Raw genomic sequence first — 18,731 nt, 5'->3', positions numbered from 1 at the left:
GAAACCACATGGCTCACACTTAATTTCCAACTTGTCTCTTTGATTAACGACCTTAATTATCTTTGGATCTCAAGCCTCTGATACATATTCTCTTGCCGCCCCCCCCCCCAACACACAGAGAGCCCATAAAGTGCAAGCAGCCCTGTCATTAATTAAAGTCGGCAGGAAATACATCATGACTCCCTCATTATTGCATAATACATAGCCCAAGGAATTCTGCGTTATTTATTGTTGTAAATGATTAAGTCATTGATGGAGTTATTGTAAATGACTGATGCCATCACATTGTGACATTTCATTAGGTTTTGATTGACAAGCAATACTTTCTGGGAAAGTCATGTTTTTGTACGCAGTGTAATGTTCGCTCGGACCTAGCGCATCATCCAATAGCACTGGGATGGGCTGGGGGTATGCACTATGCGCATTGCACACTAGTAAACAGTAGCTCCACAATACCTAGCATGAAAATACTGATTGTTGAAGCGCCCTGTAATGTTTGCTTGGTCCTAGTGCCTCATCCTAAGGTGCTGGGATGAGCTGTTGGGTTTTGGTGGGTTTATCGACAGTTAGGGTTTTTATATAGTTATATAGTTACATACATGTAAGTATATAAACAAGTACAGCATCTTGTTAACCTTTACATGGTGCTAATACATGTACTTCACAAATGTAAGGCCTGATACTTCACTGAGGCAATGAAGGCAGTTGCCTCGATGCCCCCTGGTCATTGCCCTAGTGCCCTTGAAATGGTCCTGTAGAAATTAACAGTTCCCTCATAGAGTGCTCTTTACCAAGGAGAAAATTATTTAAAATTATGTATACAGGCCTGATGTAGCTCCACAATGCCTTGCATGACAGTACTGAATGTTTAAACGCCTTGAGCGTCACTGAGTGATGGATATGAGCGCTATAAGAAGCCATTATTATTTATTGTTATTATGTACATATACGATCTTCTTGTATCAGGAAAAGGTTAAAAGCAAGCCCAGTCTGAGTTATATGTGTAACAAAAAAAAAATAGTTTCAGGGCCTGTATCGGCACAAAAGACTTCTCTTATTTCAAAGTCAATTCACCCAGCAGGTTCATTTCCTTCAGTGAACAAAATCCTGCTCTACCCTCTATCCACTCACCGGGAATTTCTTCCCGGTATAAATATATAATATTAACAAGTAATTAAAGAGGCCAATTTTGTCATCACTCAATAGAGCAGGGACCCAGATCAAAGCGCTGTTTAAACGGAAGGGTTTCATTGTCCAGTCCTAATTCAATTGTACTTTGAACATGTGTAGGTACAAGTGAATGGTTTTTAGTACTACACGGAATTGGTCAGAGCCACGCTGGGTTGTGAGAATGTGTAGTCAATGGATCGAGTCTTGACTCGCTGTGATGTGCCCACGTAATACTGTAATTCATCTGTGATGCAATTTTTTGTGGTTTGGCGCATGGTGTGATTTCTTAAAAAAGTAACTCGGGAATCTGGGGCAAGAGTTAAATTTTCCTGTGGAAAAAGCTCTGTGTGATTTTGGAAATGAGGTCGTCAGCGGTAGTTAGTCTTTTGTTTCTGCAGTCAAAGGAAAGAGATTGATTGGAGCTGACGCACTGTGAAATATATATTTAATTTAAAATATTTTGTACATTTTGGGGAGTAGAAAGTAACAAAATAAAAAGAAACTGAATATTATCTAGGTTTACATTATATTATTTGGCTCAGGCTTGGGCTCCATCAGTGTACACTTTGTACGGTGTTTTATAATGTTTTCATTTTGTGTAGGCCCCTTGATCTGTTTTCTGGAAAAGTGCGCATTATAAATTTATATTATTATTATTATTATTATTATTATTATTATTATTATTATTATTATTATTATTATTATTATTATTATTATTATTATTATTAACGAAGCCCGGGACCAGAGAGGGAACCTAAGCCTAGAGTTAGAAAAAGCCCCTTTAAAAAAGTATAACAATAAAAAGTCTTTTAAAAAAGGTGTTTTTTTTCCTTGTTGCCTTTTTTTTTGTCAACTCATTTGTTTTAATTAAAATCATTGTGTAAACAGTCACTGATGCATAGGTCATTAATCCACTGTAAGACTCTGTAAGTGTAAGCCCCTGTTCCTAAAATACCTAATCTTAATTTGTTGGAGGTAGAATTCACTCTTAAATGTGATTTTAATTACGTTTAATCAAGCACACTTGGACAATTATTCCCCAAGTCCTTGTACAGCGCGTCATGCTTAAGTGGAGCCAGGCGGTTTGTTAAATAAAAAGAATTTGCCTGCTAGAATAATTGCCTGGCAACCTCGTTCCCAAATGGCAACGTGCCGTATCGATCTCTCTTGTTACTAACCCCTGGAAGGTAGACAATAACAAACAATACTGATTTGTTCCCGAATGTGTGGTGGATGCTTATTTGAAAGTAACCAGCGATTGTAGGGCCCTCGTGGGCCTTTGGCGTACACATATCCAAGTCTCAAGTATTTAAACGCTTTTGCACGTAATTTATGTGATAAGGTAACCTTCATATAGTTACATAGTACGATCAATGTAAAATGAGTTGGGAATAGTTGCTCAATGACTTGATGCCTCTTTTGCTGGCCACCACACCTGAGTGCATGCGTCAATTGGATTGACCCCAAGCCTAGCTAAACTACGCGATAAACTTGCACAGGTACCAAAGAACACAATTCCAGTGTTTATGATTGAGCATGAAATGGCATGACGAGATCGATACACCAATTGCAATGAGGTTGATTGGCTTTTGATTGAAGTACAAGTGTGGTATTCTTGGATAACGTAAAGAGGGAATTTCATTTTGAAATTTTTCAAAGTTATTTATTGGCTATAGTGCGTTCGGGATCCGTAGCCATATGCGGGTTGCCATGCAAGCTTACATGGGCGCTAATAGCATGCATACATGTACATACAGTATCAAAGTAAATTCTATTATTACGCATAAAGCATAGCTGCCAAGCATCCAATATTTCTCAACATAGGACTCCAATACATTTAGGAGTTTCGAGGCGGTAAACATGGCAAAATACAGAATGACATGTGATGCATCTTCCACCAATCAAATGACAAGCATCTTATGGTATATTATTCACAATACTGCTGATACTTATATTTTACAACCAAGTTTTCAGAACCACCCTAACTCATTTAGAGATTATCAAGTTTCAAATCCCACTTAACCCAGTATTAGTAAAACAAAAGGTCAGAGGTTTGTACAAACATGTATTCAATTAAGTCAAGTGATGCACTGTTAGATCATCCAAAGGTTTTTTCTTGGAATCAAACTGTGAGGAATGAGTTTCTAAAAGTCGAATTTGAACCATGTGTTTGCAGGTGATGCGTGCAATCTATAGATTTGGACTGTGAAGGATAATTGATATAACAAACGCAAGCAGGTGTAATGAAGCATTATTGGTTGTTTGCTGGAGTGAATCTCCTACGCTAAGATTGAGGGTCATCTACCGGCCAGGCATTGTCCTCTGACGTCTGTTCCCAAATCCCTGTCTTATCATCCACGTCAGGTTTGGATTTAACTTTCTGGAAACTCGTGACTGTGTCTCATGTTATGGTATGCTGCGTGACTGGTTCCCTGAACTTGAACCCCCCCCCCCTCCTCCTCAAGTATGTGCTGCATTCCTTTGCAGGGTTACCAGTGTGTCATGTACGTGAGCTAGGCATGATATGTCACAGCACTCGCACTAGCTCTGCTTCTGGGTGATGAGAATGTTATTGAAGATGTTAAGATATTCAGGTCGGGGGGGGGGGGGGGGGGGGTGGCATGGCTATTCTCTATGGAGGTTTTGGTGTTGACATTGTCTGGGACCTGATATCGCGTCTGGTTTTCAATGTCATGAATCTGCTCTGTTCGATTAATGTACCAAGTCATGTATGCCTAAATATCAACTAATACGGTTGGTTGTATTGAAAATTTACAGTGAGCAAAATGTGTTGAAACTTTTTGTTAGTCAAGTGCGGGGACAAGTTTTTATTCGTTCCATGTTAATTTTTGGCAATGGGCTAAAGTTGATATTGATTTATTTATTTAGTTGATTTATTTATTTTAAAGTAATCCACAAATGAAGTTATGACTGATTTGGTTGGTATTGTGTACTTGTACTCACAGAGTAGGACCTTTTTACATATTTCAAACTTATTTCAGTTTTTTTAAATACTATTTAAACAACTTGTATTTTTCTTAAAAGAAGAATAAATAATAAAATACTGATATGTGTTTATTAGGCGATTTTAAATTGTTTTTAGTTTTATTAGACTTTACACTGGCATAAAAATATATATACAAATCGATACATAAAGAAACAAAGAAGCAAAAGAGCTAAAAATACCAAGCCAGTGAGTGGCTAGGAGGAACAGGTGACTAGCACCTCTACAAAGCCGTCCTGCCACAAAGAATGTCCCCTGAAACCCACCCCACAGTTAAAAACCACCCAGCGCCTCAAACTATTACTACATGTACCTATTCATGAGCCATTCCTGAAACCATCTCAACTCCTTAGGAGTCTGCAGCACTTGCAGCTAAATAGGTACGCAGTTTGGTAATCATATACATCAACAATGTTTCAACCCCCACAGGTATATATTTACTCCTTGGTGATACAAAGCAAAGTGTCTTGTGTAGGATACAACCGCCATGACCAGGATTCGAACCCACACTCTGATTATTCAGCCATCAGAACTTGAGTCTGATGCGCTAGGCCACTCAACCATGACACACTGCGAATTCGGAAAATTCATGTGTGTCGATGGAGGGTATACTAAATATTTACATCATTTAAATTATACTGTATGTTTGATTTTATTTTGCAGTATGTGTGGGGTATGGAAACGGAGTCTCAGCGCCCGGGTCTTTGGATGATGATGTGTTGATGTATCAGGTACTCAAGGAGCGATTTGAAGGTATGTAACGTAACCTTTTCATAACCAGTTTCTCATACTAGTCTCCTGACGATGACTAGCAAGCTAGTCGAGTTGTTGAGACCAATTAAGAACTCACTCCATGGTTGAGAAGTTAATAACAATCATCTATATAAGCTAAAGTACATGTAGTAGTTCCTGCCGATTGTCTACCTTCTGCCAAGGTAGTAGTTAGAAAGCAGAACTCGGAAGTCTCCTGAAATCTGAAAATCTATTCCGCGTTAGTAGAATATATGGCAAGACAGTTCTCTAAAGAACAAAATCTACCTGGCAAGTAGACACACACATGGTGTTACAGCAAATCAATATCGGTACCTTTTCTTGTACAGTAGTAGCAGGAGAAATTTTAACAAATAGCATACCTGTTGACCATTCAGATTTAATCACAAAAAAAGTAGTGTTACTTTACTGAGAGTTTGAGAAAGATAAACAAAAGAGGGCACAATTTGCTTCAGGTTGCATCTATGTTTTGTAACAATGACTCGAGCGAGTGTGCTGGAGAATTTTTCAGGCAAGTCGTATGCAAATTGTTTTAAGCAAGATAGGTACGTTATTTAGCCCAAATAAATCTTGTATTGGTGTATAAACATTTATAAGTAACCAAAGGAATAGCTCAACAGATGTTTTGTGGTCCTTTCACAAGTGAGTTGATGTACAATACTGGGGTGTCATGGCCGAGTGGTCAAGAGTACTGGACTCTGATTAGGCCTGGGCGAATTATTCGAATATCCGGTTAATGGCAAATAGGTTTTCCTATCCGTTCGTGAATGCCTTTTTTTTCTTAACCGGATATCCGCATAGGGCGCAAATACCTGTGTACAAACCGGATAATTCTGTAATAACAACCGAGTAACCGGATATTCTTTAACTATCCGAATATCCGCGGACGTCGGGCAACAACGGATATAAATGTTTCGTCTGAATCCTTATGAAACTTCTGTTAAGACAGCATAAAACAGCATAAATTAAGTATTTCACTATGCTCACCTCCGTGAAGAGTTAAAACAATGACATTTCTGACGTAATTTGTCCAAAGATTACACAAGTTTTCCTTCACGTAGAGTCAATCACGATCAAAAGAAAAAGCAAATCGCCATCTTTAAATTAGATCCGGTCATTTTTATGAATGAACCGAGTGACACTGTCTTAAACTAATATCAATCCGCCCATAAGATCTCATTCACAAACGAACAGTGCCCTCTATTGGCAAAAAAAATAATTTTTTTTATTATATTTTTTTAAATAGCGCCCTCTCGTGGCGAAAAAAATTATTCGAGTATCCGGTTAATTTCGGATAGTTGGCCAGCGGTATCCGAATAACAAAATTTCACTATTCCGCCCAGCACTAACTCTGATGTTTCTGATCAGCAGCGTGTGGGTTCGAGTCCCGGTCTTGACGATTGTGTCCTTGAATGAGGCACTTAACCATTATTGCTTTGTCCTTCGGATGGGGTGTTGAGCCAGCCATAGGTAGCTTGTTGTGTTGTGTAATGCAGGTAAAAGAACCCAATAAACTTGTCGTTAGGAGAAAGTGTTTGTCCCAGTGTTTCCTGGTATGGTTGTCAGCAGATTGCGCTACAGCATCTTATAAGCATTACATGGTGCTATATAAATAATGGGTCTTATATTTCAAACAAAGCTCTACATACCTTGAAGGAAAAATGAGCACTTTGAGACGCCTTCAGACGTGTTATAGCGCTATTTTATATGAACTGCATGCTATTATAGTTATTAAATACCCTACAGATAAAAATGAGGAACGACTTGTTATTTTCTCAATTGCACAGGTTGTACCTACGTTGATGGAAACTTGGAAATCAAATTCCTACGCCAGAAGCACTATGACTTGACCTTTCTGAAAGACATTCGTGAGGTCACGGGTTACGTGATTATTCTTCTCCTGTACCAAGATGTTGTCTTATTTCCAAGTCTTCGTGTTATTCGTGGTAATGAGCTGTACGATGGGAACGCCTTGTATGTTGCTATCAATCATCATGATGTTGACAATGGGACTGGTTTGAGAGAGTTACAGTTCCCACAATTGCATGGTAAGCGATAACTAAGCTTAGTGATAAGGTTCAGGTGATCTCTGTTCTATACAAATATCTCAGTTTCTTCTTATGTACAAGTTAGTAACATGTGACTAACCATATAGCCAGAATCAGATTAATAGTAATGATGATTATGATTATGCTAATAAGAGAGCTTGTCAAAGGTTGTGCATGCACCCAGCGGGAGGGGACGTTGCTGTAGGTATATATGCCTCCATTCCAGTGGACCAAAACGTTTTGGCGTGAAATGACCTAGTGCTGTGCTGGGAAACAATCCTACAGGAGTGAATAAATTATCTTTTCAAACATTTCCACAGAACACTCCGGCAGCTTGCTGGAATATTTCATCGATCCAATAAGAACATTTCTACCTTTTGGACTATTGAGATGCTTCTTGTAACTAGATGGGTCAAAATAAGAACAAGTTACCCATGTTGCCCAAATCGTTCTCTGTGAATCGAGGAAAAGTTAATCTTTTTTATCTTCTTATGATTTTGTTTCCTTGCAGAGATTGTGAAGGGAAATGTCAAGTTTCAGAACAACCGTGATTTGTGCTATGTACAAACCATCGACTGGGATGATATGAGAGAAGGCCTAGTCCCGACATTTATGGATCACGGAGATTCTTGTACAGCAAGTATGGCAGACACTTTTATTAATTTCAAATTTATATCTTGAACAATCTCTATCTCAAAATTAATATTCTTTTATCCCCGATGCAAATTTAACTTCTATTATATTGAACAATCTCAGCTCCTCTTTACATACTTCCAATATTTTGTCAACTTTCTGTCTAAGAAGAAATGTGCAAAAGTTCAAAAATAGCTGTGATATCTGTTGACAAAGTCACCTAATAATATATTGGATTCATTCTACAGAGCATGTTTGTTCACCGGAGTGTCCGGGTGGATGTTGGGGTCCAGGTGCTGATATGTGTCAAGTGTGTAAGTGAAATATCATTGATTGCAATGAGCAAAGCTGTATTAATTTGTTATTACTTTTGTTCTCCTTAATAAGTAACACTAACTATAACAACCAATCTCCTGACGATGACTAGAGCAAGCGAGTTGAAGTGTTGAGACTAAAGAACTCACTCCACAGTAGTTAATAACGATTCACTAAAAGCTAAAGTAGTAGTCCTTGCCGATTTTCTATAACCTTCCGCCAAGGTAGTAGCTAAAAAGCAGGACAGTTCTTTTCAGAACTGAGAAGTTTCACTACTTCCAAAAATCTACTCTGCAATAGTAGAATATAAAGCAAGACAAGTCCTCTACAGAACAATAGGTGTTACTCAATACCAAATAATATATAACATCCATGTGTAACATCTCTTCGGGGAAGAGTGTTAGCTCAAAAAAAAAAAAAGCCAGTTTGGTCTTAACATTTCAAACAGTATTATCTGCTCATCTTCAGAAGAAAGAGTATAACCAATCCAGATTTTTGGCAATGTCTCAAAAACTTTTGAAATGAAGTGTTCACAGGTTAGTTGTATTGTATATATCTACATTTTTATAGGATTAAAATAATTGAACTGTTCCAAAAACCTTTGCCTTCAAGACATCTTGATTACTAGTATTGTCTTTTAATTTTGCTTTTCTCTTGAACTCAGTAACGCGTAAGAATTGCAGTGGGACGTGTGACTATCGTTGTAATGGTCCAACCCAGGCTGGATGCTGTCATCGAAGCTGTGCTGCTGGATGTACTGGACCTAGCAATAAAGAATGCTGGGTGAGTAAGCATCAAAGCCGCCATCTTAGATTGTTTATCTCTTTGGTGCAGTGGATGGTCAGTTATGACCATTGCCACAAAGTAAACATCAAAGACGCCATCTTAGATTACTTAACTCTTTGGTGCAGTGGATGGTCAGTTATGACCATTGCCACAAAGCTGGGCCCAATTTCATAGACCTGCTTCAGCACAGAAAGTAGCTATTAAGCGTAACAAAATTAACCTTACCAGGTTACCAGCCAAGTAAACCATGTCACAAGTACTAATTGTGATTGGTATCCCGCTCCATTCTGCTTAGCAGAATATTGTTAAGCAATATTCTCTGCTGAAGCAGCTCTGTGAACTGTTCGTACTGTGAGAAAAGTTAAAGATCAAAAGTAGACTAAAGTTTTTAAATTATTCCTTTTAAAGTAAAACTTAATTAATGATCTGTCATTGTGACTAAGGATGTGATTTCAAATTGAAACCTTATTTGTTGCCTTCCTTCCCTGTAGGCGTGCCTCAAGTTTACTATGGATGACCAATGTGTAGAGAGCTGCCCTACCAGGACAATCTACAACCCAACCACGTTTCAGAATGAGCTCAATCCAGATTTCAGATATTCCTATGGACCAAGGTGCTTGACCTCATGTCCAGGTGAGGTCATTTTCTCCATTAAAAACAATTTATTTTTATCTCGAGATTCTTTCTTTTGCTACAGACTTTAATACCCCTAATGAAAAGAAGTTTTATTAAGAGGTTTTAATGTGTGGGGTGTCGTTACCGAGCAGACAAGAACACCAGACTTGAGCTCTGGTATTTCTGATCAGCAGAGTGTGGGCTCGAGTCCCAGTTCCGACACTTTTGTTCTTATGCAAGACACTGATCATTTTTGCTGCAATTTATTATATGTATTCTGAAAGCGTCAATATCAGACATGCACAACCGATAATATACATGTTATAACAAGAGAGCATTATCACCCCAGAAATACTGTTGACTTTTGGATGTTCAAAGGAAACACAAATCAGCAAGATACATTTTGGTTGGTTTGAAAAACTTATTTGTTTATTTGTTATACAGAATTTCGAAAACCTAAGAAAAGCTGGGCACTTTAGGTTCGAAACGCAAATAAAAAAGCAGGCCCTGAAAGGTTTAAATGTAATTTGAGTTCAGCAGAATGATTTTAAAAGTGAACTTATTTTTGTTTGTTTCCCCCAAACCATTTAGAAAACGTTCTTGAGGATGGAGATAATTGTATAAATCAGTGCCCAAATGGGAAGGTCGAAAGCAAAGACGAAAATAAATGTGTTGGATGTGAGGGACCGTGTCCAAAGAGTAAGTCTTATACAGTCAAGAAAAATCTTCTTTTTGTATAGATGATGTAATTAAAATTGCTGTCTACAGAAAGAGTGACTTTAAACATTTCTGTGCATTTCCTGGCAGACAAGATACTACCTGATCATTCAGGAAATTTTACATTTTGTTTAACAATTTCCACATAACTTCAAGAGTTGTTATATAATCAACATTACAAGTTTTAAGGTGTGGTCTCTTTTTCTTCATTTTAAAAGTTTATTGGAAGTGTACAGTGCAATCTCCATGGAATTCAAGCTGTTGCGTTGTTTTACATTGAACTGTATACAAATCAAGCCTGCATAAAGTCCAGGGTTCATATTAACAATTTGTTAGGCGAGTAACTCGTCCTAAAATAAGTAACTTGTCCTAAAATAAGACTAGTCGTAAGTCTTTGTGAAATCCAATTCTGTGGCATAAGCATGTAACAATGCAGATTGCATGATTTATACAAGAAATCCAATTCTAAATGAAAACATTGTTTTTGCTCCCTAATTTTGAAAGCGCTTTGAGACACGGTGTATAAAGTGCTATATGAAAATCAAATATTATTATCATTACTGTGCTATCAGCAAAAGGTGTTTATACATGTATATATACAAGTACGAGTATTTAAAAAATATAATGTAGTATTTGCACTTCATTAGAGCCACAAGAAAATAGTGTTTTCACTAATTTCAAGTTTTGGACTCTCAAATAGGTAGAATTTCAAGCAAACATATTTCAATGAGATTATCCCTACCATTACCATAGTATTAGGTATGTGTAATCTGTGAATATTTGCATTTTCAGTCTTGCTAATATTGTGCAAACCCTTTAAAGGCAGTGGACACTTTTGGTAATTACTCAAAATAATTATTAGCAGAAAACCTTTCTTGGTGACGAGTAATTGGGAGAGTTTGAGGGTATAAACCATTGTGAGAAAAGGCTCCCTCTGAAGTGCCATAGTTTTCAAGAAAGAAGTAATTTTCCATGAATTTGATTTCGAGACCTCAGATTTAGAACTTGAGGTCTAGAAATCAACTATCTAAACGCATACAACTTCGTGTGACAAGGGTGTTTTTATTATCTCGAAACTTCGTTGACCGATTGAGCTCAAATTTTCACAGGTTAGTTATTTTATGCATATGTTGAGATACACCAACTGTGAAGGCCAGTCTTTGACAATTACCAATAGTGTCCACTGCCTTTAACTCGCATTTGTAATAAAAGCCTTGACTTGTGATAAATTTTAAACTAACTTCGAATCCCACCCTAGTCAATTTATTGTGCGACCCCAAAAATCATTCAAAATTTGATTAACCACTTCATCCCCCTTCCCCCTCCCAGATAAAAGGTTTTGCTAAGTAAATGGCTTCTGTAACCTTTTTTGTTTTTGACTTAAACAAACAGCGTGTGATGGACTTCTTGATGGCGATATGCTCTATAAAGACCATTTTGAGGACGGAAAACTGGACAATTGCACCATCATACGAAACAACATCTTCATTGGAACTTCTTCATTTGATGGGTATGTTTAGGCTGTATTGAGTGAAGTGGTTAAGAACATGACAAATATGAGACGCGCTACGCCAAAATTGGGTTCTTCCGCGGAAGAAGTGAAACGGCCTCGAGGGGAAAACAACCAAAACGTCAGCCTTCAGTGTTAAGCATTTTATGTTGAGAATGACTTACATAATAGGCTCTAATGAGGTGTTGTCATTATAGAGCCCAACAAGAAAAAATCAAGAACATCCTTGTTTTGACGATAGCAGCAAACAGGGGAGGTTTAACAAAGAAAAATTGACTTGATAGGGATTTGAACCAACGGCTTCCGTTTTAATTTTGGGGAAATCTGTCCCCTAGGGAAATCTGTCCCTTGGAGATTGTGTAAGGGGATGATTCAAACGAGGGCGCTAGCTATCAGAAGAAGTTTGTACACAGTTTGCTGTATGGGGGACAGAATCTATCTACCATTGAGTTATCTAGCCCTAAGTTGGCGTTTTCACTTTGATGATTTTCTTAAGTTTGTTCTCTCTGGAAGGGATGCCTTCTTGGGTTATGAAGGAATCACCTTGGATCTTCCAAGTTGCCGTTCTCACTTTAATGTTTTCTTGACTTTGTTCTCTCTGGTAGGGATCCTTCTTGGGTTATGAAGGAATCACCTTGGATCGTCCAAGTTGCTGTTCTCACTTTGATGTATTTTTTTTTAAACCTTTTTCTCTCTGGTAGGGATGCCTTCTTGGGTTATGAAGGAATAACCTTGGATCTTTTGGAGAGATTATCTACCATTCATGAAATACAGGGCTATCTGACTGTACAGGGTCACCATGAACACTTTACTGATCTGAACTGCTTCCGTAATCTCAAGAAGATCTATGGACGACAACTGTATGGGTAAGGAGACATTTGGTTTGAGATGGGTTGAGAGAAAGAGGCTTTAGAGAAAGAGTTTGCTAGGGGGAGGGGTCAAGAAGATGAGGCGAGGTGATTATGTGAAGATGTTTGTTAGCAAAATGTAGGCTAGTTTTCTTGAGGGTTTGGCTGGAAATGAGAAAACCACCTTGGCTTGGTTGTAAGGCATCATGAGATAATATTAGTAAGAAAGAAAAAAAAAGTTGTTACAAACTCTTTCCTGTGAAAACATCCGAAGGTACTAGGTATGGAGAAGAAACTTAAACATTTTCAAATTCAAGATTCTTTTGTAAAGAGAGTGTCATTGTGAGTCTGTCTTAAGGTTTTCAGGCAGTGAAGTCTTGGAAAAGGCCGTGTTCCTGTAACTGGCCAAGAAAGACACAGGGAACATGAAATGTACTGCAAGTACATGTAGATCTCAGACCATAGCTCAGTTTGTCAATTTGGCATTATAACAATTTCTTGCTAAGCAAACTTTCGCAGGACAACAGTCTCAGATGATGCATTTAAAGATGGTATTAATTTTTGGCTGGTAACCTTATTCCATGTAGCATTGCTTTTGGTGGCGCTTATCAACTTTATCTGCTTAAGCAGATCTATGAAAGTGGGAACTGTAACTGTTAGAAGGGTGGTAAGCAGGTTTTGTGTGTATAGTGGGCCTGAACCATTTAGTGTATGGGATGTGAGTTGGAGTGTTTGTGAATTGAATGTGCTGATGGACTGGAAGCTAGTGTAGGTTGAGAAATAGTTGGAAATTACTGTTATTCCGTAAAGAATTGAGGGATGTTTAGAAAACAGAACAGAAAAGAGAAGCAGGGAAAAGAGTAAGGTGGTAAAAGTGAGGAAGAAATTTGACTGGGATCATCAGCCACTGTCCTTGTTCATTACAGCGATATGTTTGATCCTTTTGTACCCATCCAACCAACCCCGTCACTATCCAGCATTGGTGCTCCCAAGCAGTATTCCCTGTTCATAAACAGTGGTACCCTACAATCACTGGGTATGACCTCGCTTCAGCGCGTGGCCAGTGGAAACATTCTCCTCTACCAAAGCGAGAACCTCTGCTATGTTGCCCCGAAAATGTGGAATAAAATTACGAAGCCACGCACGGACCAGACGGTGGAGCTGTACCAAAATATGGATGAGGAGATGTGCAGTAAGTACTGCATGCTACCAGGTTGTGGTGTAGTATGGAGGGAGCATATGGTACCCTGCCCTTGCGATGCAAGTTCTGGCATTACAAACCTCTTGCTGCTTGAAGAACTATTCCTCCTCCCCCCCCCCTATCATGCCCCAGCCACGCAAAAAAAAGAAAGAAAAAAAGAAAGAAATGCAGCCTTGAAATTTGGCTCAGTTTTAATGTAAAACCTTTGTACTTTCCATCATGCTCGCTTGTACATGAATGTGTGGCTTGTGTTGAGTTCCCAATAGTTTCAAAGTTTGGTGAAGAGGTTTGTGGTGGTTAGGAAAGGGCACCGGTTTCTCCAAAGGCTGCACCTCCTCGGATATTATAATTTGCATGATGAATGTTATACTAACCCCTCAGAATGTCTCTGTTTTTTTATTGACTGTACATGTACCTATAATGAATGACAATAGTAAACACGCCCTGCAAATCACGGCCTCCACGCTGAGATCCCTGAGCTTGTTCAGACTTGAAGCAATACAGTCTGGTACAGTGAATTTACAATGGAACGAAAAGTTGTGCTATGTGAAGAAGGAGATGTTTCAGCAATTGCTAGGTGATGACAGGAAAGTAACCATCGAGCGAAACATGGAACCGGAGAGGTGTGGTAAGTATCAACAAACCAACCCCCAAACCCCAACCCCTTTACCCCCTCTCAATGCTGATTTGAAATCACCCAGCCTAGCTCTAACGTCATTACGATCTTAACCAACCAGGAATTTTTTATTTGTTTATTTTTTTATACTTACTTCCAATAATTCAGCCATGCAATATTTTGCATGCAGCACAAAACTTAAAATACTGTTCAGTTTTTTAATGCCAGAAGTACAAGACTAAAATGGTCTGTAATTCTGGTGGGGTATTGACCACTTGCACTGATGTCACACGCGGTTACTGCATGCTCATAGTCGTTTGGTGATGAACGCGTAAATTGCATTCGTCGCCTAAGACTCCTAAAGTGGTGAAAAACCAAGAGTTGTTTTGGTTATTTTCAAGCTGCTGTTTTACAGAGGCTGTTTCCAAGCCGATTTATCAGAGATTTAAAGGAAAAATATTTCACGAGACATTTTCAAGCACTTTAATAAAAAAAGAACCGCTTAGTTTTGTGCAATATTTTCTGGTTGGTTAAGACCTGTGTTCATCGGACTACTAATGTACTAACTTTGCACTAATGCATCATGTTTAATTCTGCCAAGCAGTCAGCTGGGTAACAAGAGCTTAAATCTCAAATTAAAACTTTGACAGAAATGCAACCCGGTTCCCGCTTCCTGTAAAATAAAAAAGATGTTGCGTAGTTGTGGTCAAACAAAGTCAATTTGATTCTGTTGTTTTGCTTAAGACTAAACAATTCCTTTCATTCACATTACAAGTCTTATATACATGACATGATCAGCATTGTTGTCATCCCGTAACACTCTTTGAAAAAGAAGTTATCACCATTAAACATAGACTGTCAGCATGTTCATAGCAGTCCTGTGGCTGGACATAGAATTATAAATTCTAACGCAGTTACAGCACTTGTGCTCACTTGCTGTCACATCGTGAAATGACGGCAAGCAAGTGTTCACGCGCAGTAACTGCGTTTAAGTTCATAAACACATGTACAGCCACCAACCTGCTATGATTATGATGATTGTCCCTGTTTAACCATTTCCAATCGCAAATAACCTCGTCAAAAAACCCAACTGCAGAAACCTATTCCACTTTTCCTTCTGATCATGTTTTTTCCTTGTTTAAAGCAACAAGGGGAAGATTTGGACTTTCAAAACAAAAATTTTACCTGGAATGGCCGATCGAAAATCTCATCTAAAACAAAAGCTCTTTAAAATTCACCCCCACGCTGGTGTGCATGGTAAGAAAAGATGCTTGGTTTGATCATAGAGAGGAAGCAGTTCCTTGCTCTATGATTGCGTCAAGAGAAGACACAACTTTTTTTCTTGAATATTTTAAAGAAGTTCAAGATTAAAGGGTCTGGAGGGCAAACATAATGAAAAGTTTAATTGAAATCTTAACCAAGCATCTTTTTAACTTGCATGTTTTTTTGCATGTATTTTTGTTTGCATTTTGATAAATAATAATCATTTAATACAGACAATATTCAGATTTGGACACAAATTCCAAGTTGAAAACCACAAAATACCATAAAATATAAAAAAGGGGTTAAAAAACAAATCTGTTATCCTTAAAGCAGCAATACAATTCCATACCTTTTTAAAATGTTGTTGTTGTTTTGGTTTATAAACCAAGCTCAGTATTTCACAATTAAACTGTACTTAATTCCGAGGATATTGTGATCACTCTTCAACTTGTCCACTGACTTAATTTCAACTTTTAACTAAAACGTTGTTTTAATCAATAGTTTATCTGTCAGTTTTCTACCACTTGCCTCTTTCATGTTTTTCCTATTCACGTAAAAGTAATTGTAGTAATTTCATAAAAACAATATCAAATAGTCTTGTTGAAAATTAACTTCTCTTAATCAACAAATTTTTACATAAAATCAAACAGACAGAAACAACATACATTATTTACAAGTAAACAAAAACAACATGCACAATTCAAATATCTCTTTGTTTTTTGCTTAATAATTTAAAAAGGTGTTGCAGAAATATTCCTGGTTTACTTTGGTTTAATTTGGCCAAATAATAATTCAGTCTTTGGAACTTAAATCATCTACAGCTTGTATTTGAATGAAATGTTGCAAGAATTAGAAGTAGTAAAGGCCTGATATTTTGTCGCTATTCCTGTTGGAAGGTGATTACGTCAAACGCTGAGCGTTTTTTTTTTTTCAACCTTCAAAAAGTGTACTATTTTACTACAAAGGCACCCACTTTAAGCATACAAAGACATTTCATAAAACAGAAACCAATTCTTCTGAAAAGAACTTGAGTCTTTGCAAGACAAGTGAAAGGCAAGTCCAAAAATGTTAAATAGGATTGAAACTTTGCATGGTTGGAGTTTAATAAGGTGATGTTTGCAGAAATCTCTTTTGAGTAATGTTGGTTCTAAAAGGAACCAGTGGTTGACAACTCAATGTTTCGATTAGTATGCTGTGTGGTTCTGAAGACAATCAAAGCATACTGATTAAAACATTCAGTTGTCAACCACCCGTTCTTTTCAGAACTAACGCTACTTAAGAAAAAAAGGGGTGTTTTTTACATGGTGTTATCGCATTTTGCTCTTACATGATTGATCAAAGACAAAATAGTTTAATGCATTTCCAATGGGCTTCTGAGAATTGATGGAGTTATGTAGTTTGCATGAAAGGGGCGTGGCTTACAGTAGAATTCTATCACACCTACCAACAGGATAGTGGTGTCTTTACAAAAGGCTATCAGGTTTACATGGATTAAGTATAATCAGTTTTAGAATCCTACCTTTGTAACGAATGTCCAAACCTTGTATGACCTTATTGAATGAAGTTGTGTCCAAATAGGATTGTATTAGCTATTAATACGAATGAGTAGAGTGCATGGGAATGTATGCTAATTAATATTCATGTATGTTAATTCATGTATAACTGTTATTATTTGTTTAACCATGTAATATATACATCTTTAATCATAACCGATAATTTGAATAGATTTATTTGATTTGACTGACATGATTTACATTGTCTCATGTGGATTTCCAGACGGTTGATTTAGTTTGCATTTTTGATTCTGTAGTTAACTGAACTTCACATGAGACATGCAATGCATCGGTATACATGTAGGCAATGTCATAATGTATGGGGCAAGTTACAGGCAACCAGTTCCAGGCAATTTTCAAGCAGAAAGTTCATTCACATTTCTGTTTTCTCATTATTTTCTTCGGGGTAGTGAGTTACATCCAGTACAGTTGGTTGCCCTCTGTGACATTGCCCTCTGTGACATTGCCCTTAACGAACCAATGACATGGAGCTGTGATGCAAGCGCGTTTAAGCACATGCTGAAAGTATGCGCATCATAAACTACAGAGTTGCACACAAAACTTACACCATGGGTGGTTGTCACAGAAAAGAATAAAAGCACTTTAACTGTACAATTGACAAAACAAAATTTAAAGCTTTAATGTAGGTTTGTACACAATCATGATACGCCCAAGCAGCTTCAAAACGCAGGGCCAGTAAATGTTGGTTTCAGCCAGGAGCACCTTTTGATGTAATTTAATCCAATTGAATTCAAACAACTTTTTATTTTCATTTTGTAAGGTGATTATTTTACCGCCACACAGCTCTGTGAAATTGGGTACATTAACTGGGTATTGCATGTAATAATAAAGAACAAGCACCAGACTATGCCAACCCATGTACTTACCACCCTCTATCATGAATGGTACCCCTTTTCTCATGATTTATGGAATAGGACACACTAGTTCCTTGAGGAACACATACATGTAATTATCATTGAATACTGTTATAATACTGTTATAATACTGTTACGGTAATAATTTTCAACCATCATTTTAAGACCTGTTTTTTCTTTCTTTATTCTCTCTCAATCTTTTACAATTTGAAAAAATTCAAAATGAAACAAAACAGACATTAGGAGTTACTGATAAAAGTATATTTTTTTAGAACATCAATGAAATGAGTAGAATTTGAAACAATGAAACGGTTGGTGGTGAGCTATATGGGCTGGTGCATAGAAGTCAAATAAATATAGCACGGTACATGTACATGTATTTTCTGATAGAAAAATAGAAACCACCTTATCAACTGTTTTATTGGGCGTCAAGTACTGTAGAGAAGATCTTTTTCTTATCAGATGTTTGTAACAGGCATACATAGTATTTGACATCTGAATTTTAAAGGAAAACAGAAAATTGTTGTACCAGTAGATGAGAAAGGCACACAAAAAATCAAGAGAGAAGTTTGGCTCAATTTGGAAAAACAAACAACCATTTAGTATTTTACCGCACAGAGCGACGAATTTACGACAGAACCGCATGTACATGTACACATTAAACTAAACAAGATGTAGACCTTGCCTGAACATGTCTAATTAACAACACACTCTGTGTCCATGATGTTGACCCATTCAGTAATTCCTACCCAGTTTTAAATTCCCACTTGACATTCTGAGCAGTAAATGACGCTCATATAAGGGCA

General features: G+C 37.5%; 2 protein-coding genes across 7 annotated transcripts in view; one reads left to right on the top strand and one right to left on the bottom strand.

The window, feature by feature from the left end:
* The window catches only part of LOC139939294 (alpha-1A adrenergic receptor-like), a 221,726-nt gene that overhangs the window by 92,067 nt on the left and 110,928 nt on the right, over window positions 1-18,731 (bottom strand). The gene's annotated exons all lie outside the window — the stretch shown is intronic.
* Window positions 1-18,731, top strand: part of LOC139939290 (epidermal growth factor receptor-like) — a 125,022-nt gene that overhangs the window by 80,057 nt on the left and 26,234 nt on the right. For 4 of the 6 annotated variants that reach the window (XM_071935046.1, XM_071935047.1, XM_071935044.1 and 1 more), the window contains exons 2-11: window positions 4,838-4,927; window positions 6,733-6,993; window positions 7,505-7,633; window positions 7,875-7,940; window positions 8,606-8,724; window positions 9,219-9,360; window positions 9,934-10,041; window positions 11,452-11,569; window positions 12,271-12,435; window positions 13,344-13,609. In XM_071935046.1, coding sequence (XP_071791147.1) covers window positions 4,838-4,927; window positions 6,733-6,993; window positions 7,505-7,633; window positions 7,875-7,940; window positions 8,606-8,724; window positions 9,219-9,360; window positions 9,934-10,041; window positions 11,452-11,569; window positions 12,271-12,435; window positions 13,344-13,609 — 1,464 coding nt within the window. Of the gene's footprint in view, window positions 1-4,837; window positions 4,928-6,732; window positions 6,994-7,504; window positions 7,634-7,874; window positions 7,941-8,605; window positions 8,725-9,218; window positions 9,361-9,933; window positions 10,042-11,451; window positions 11,570-12,270; window positions 12,436-13,343; window positions 13,610-14,052; window positions 14,247-18,731 lie in introns of all 6 variants that reach the window. The other 2 variants (XM_071935048.1, XM_071935049.1) reach the window with 2 other exon arrangements.

The sequence above is a fragment of the Asterias amurensis genome, chromosome 7, assembly GCF_032118995.1.
Source record: "Asterias amurensis chromosome 7, ASM3211899v1".
In the NCBI taxonomy this organism is placed as follows: domain Eukaryota; kingdom Metazoa; phylum Echinodermata; class Asteroidea; order Forcipulatida; family Asteriidae; genus Asterias; species Asterias amurensis.
The sequence above is the reverse complement of the archived record's forward strand: the minus strand, read 5'-3'. Positions and strand labels throughout refer to the sequence as shown.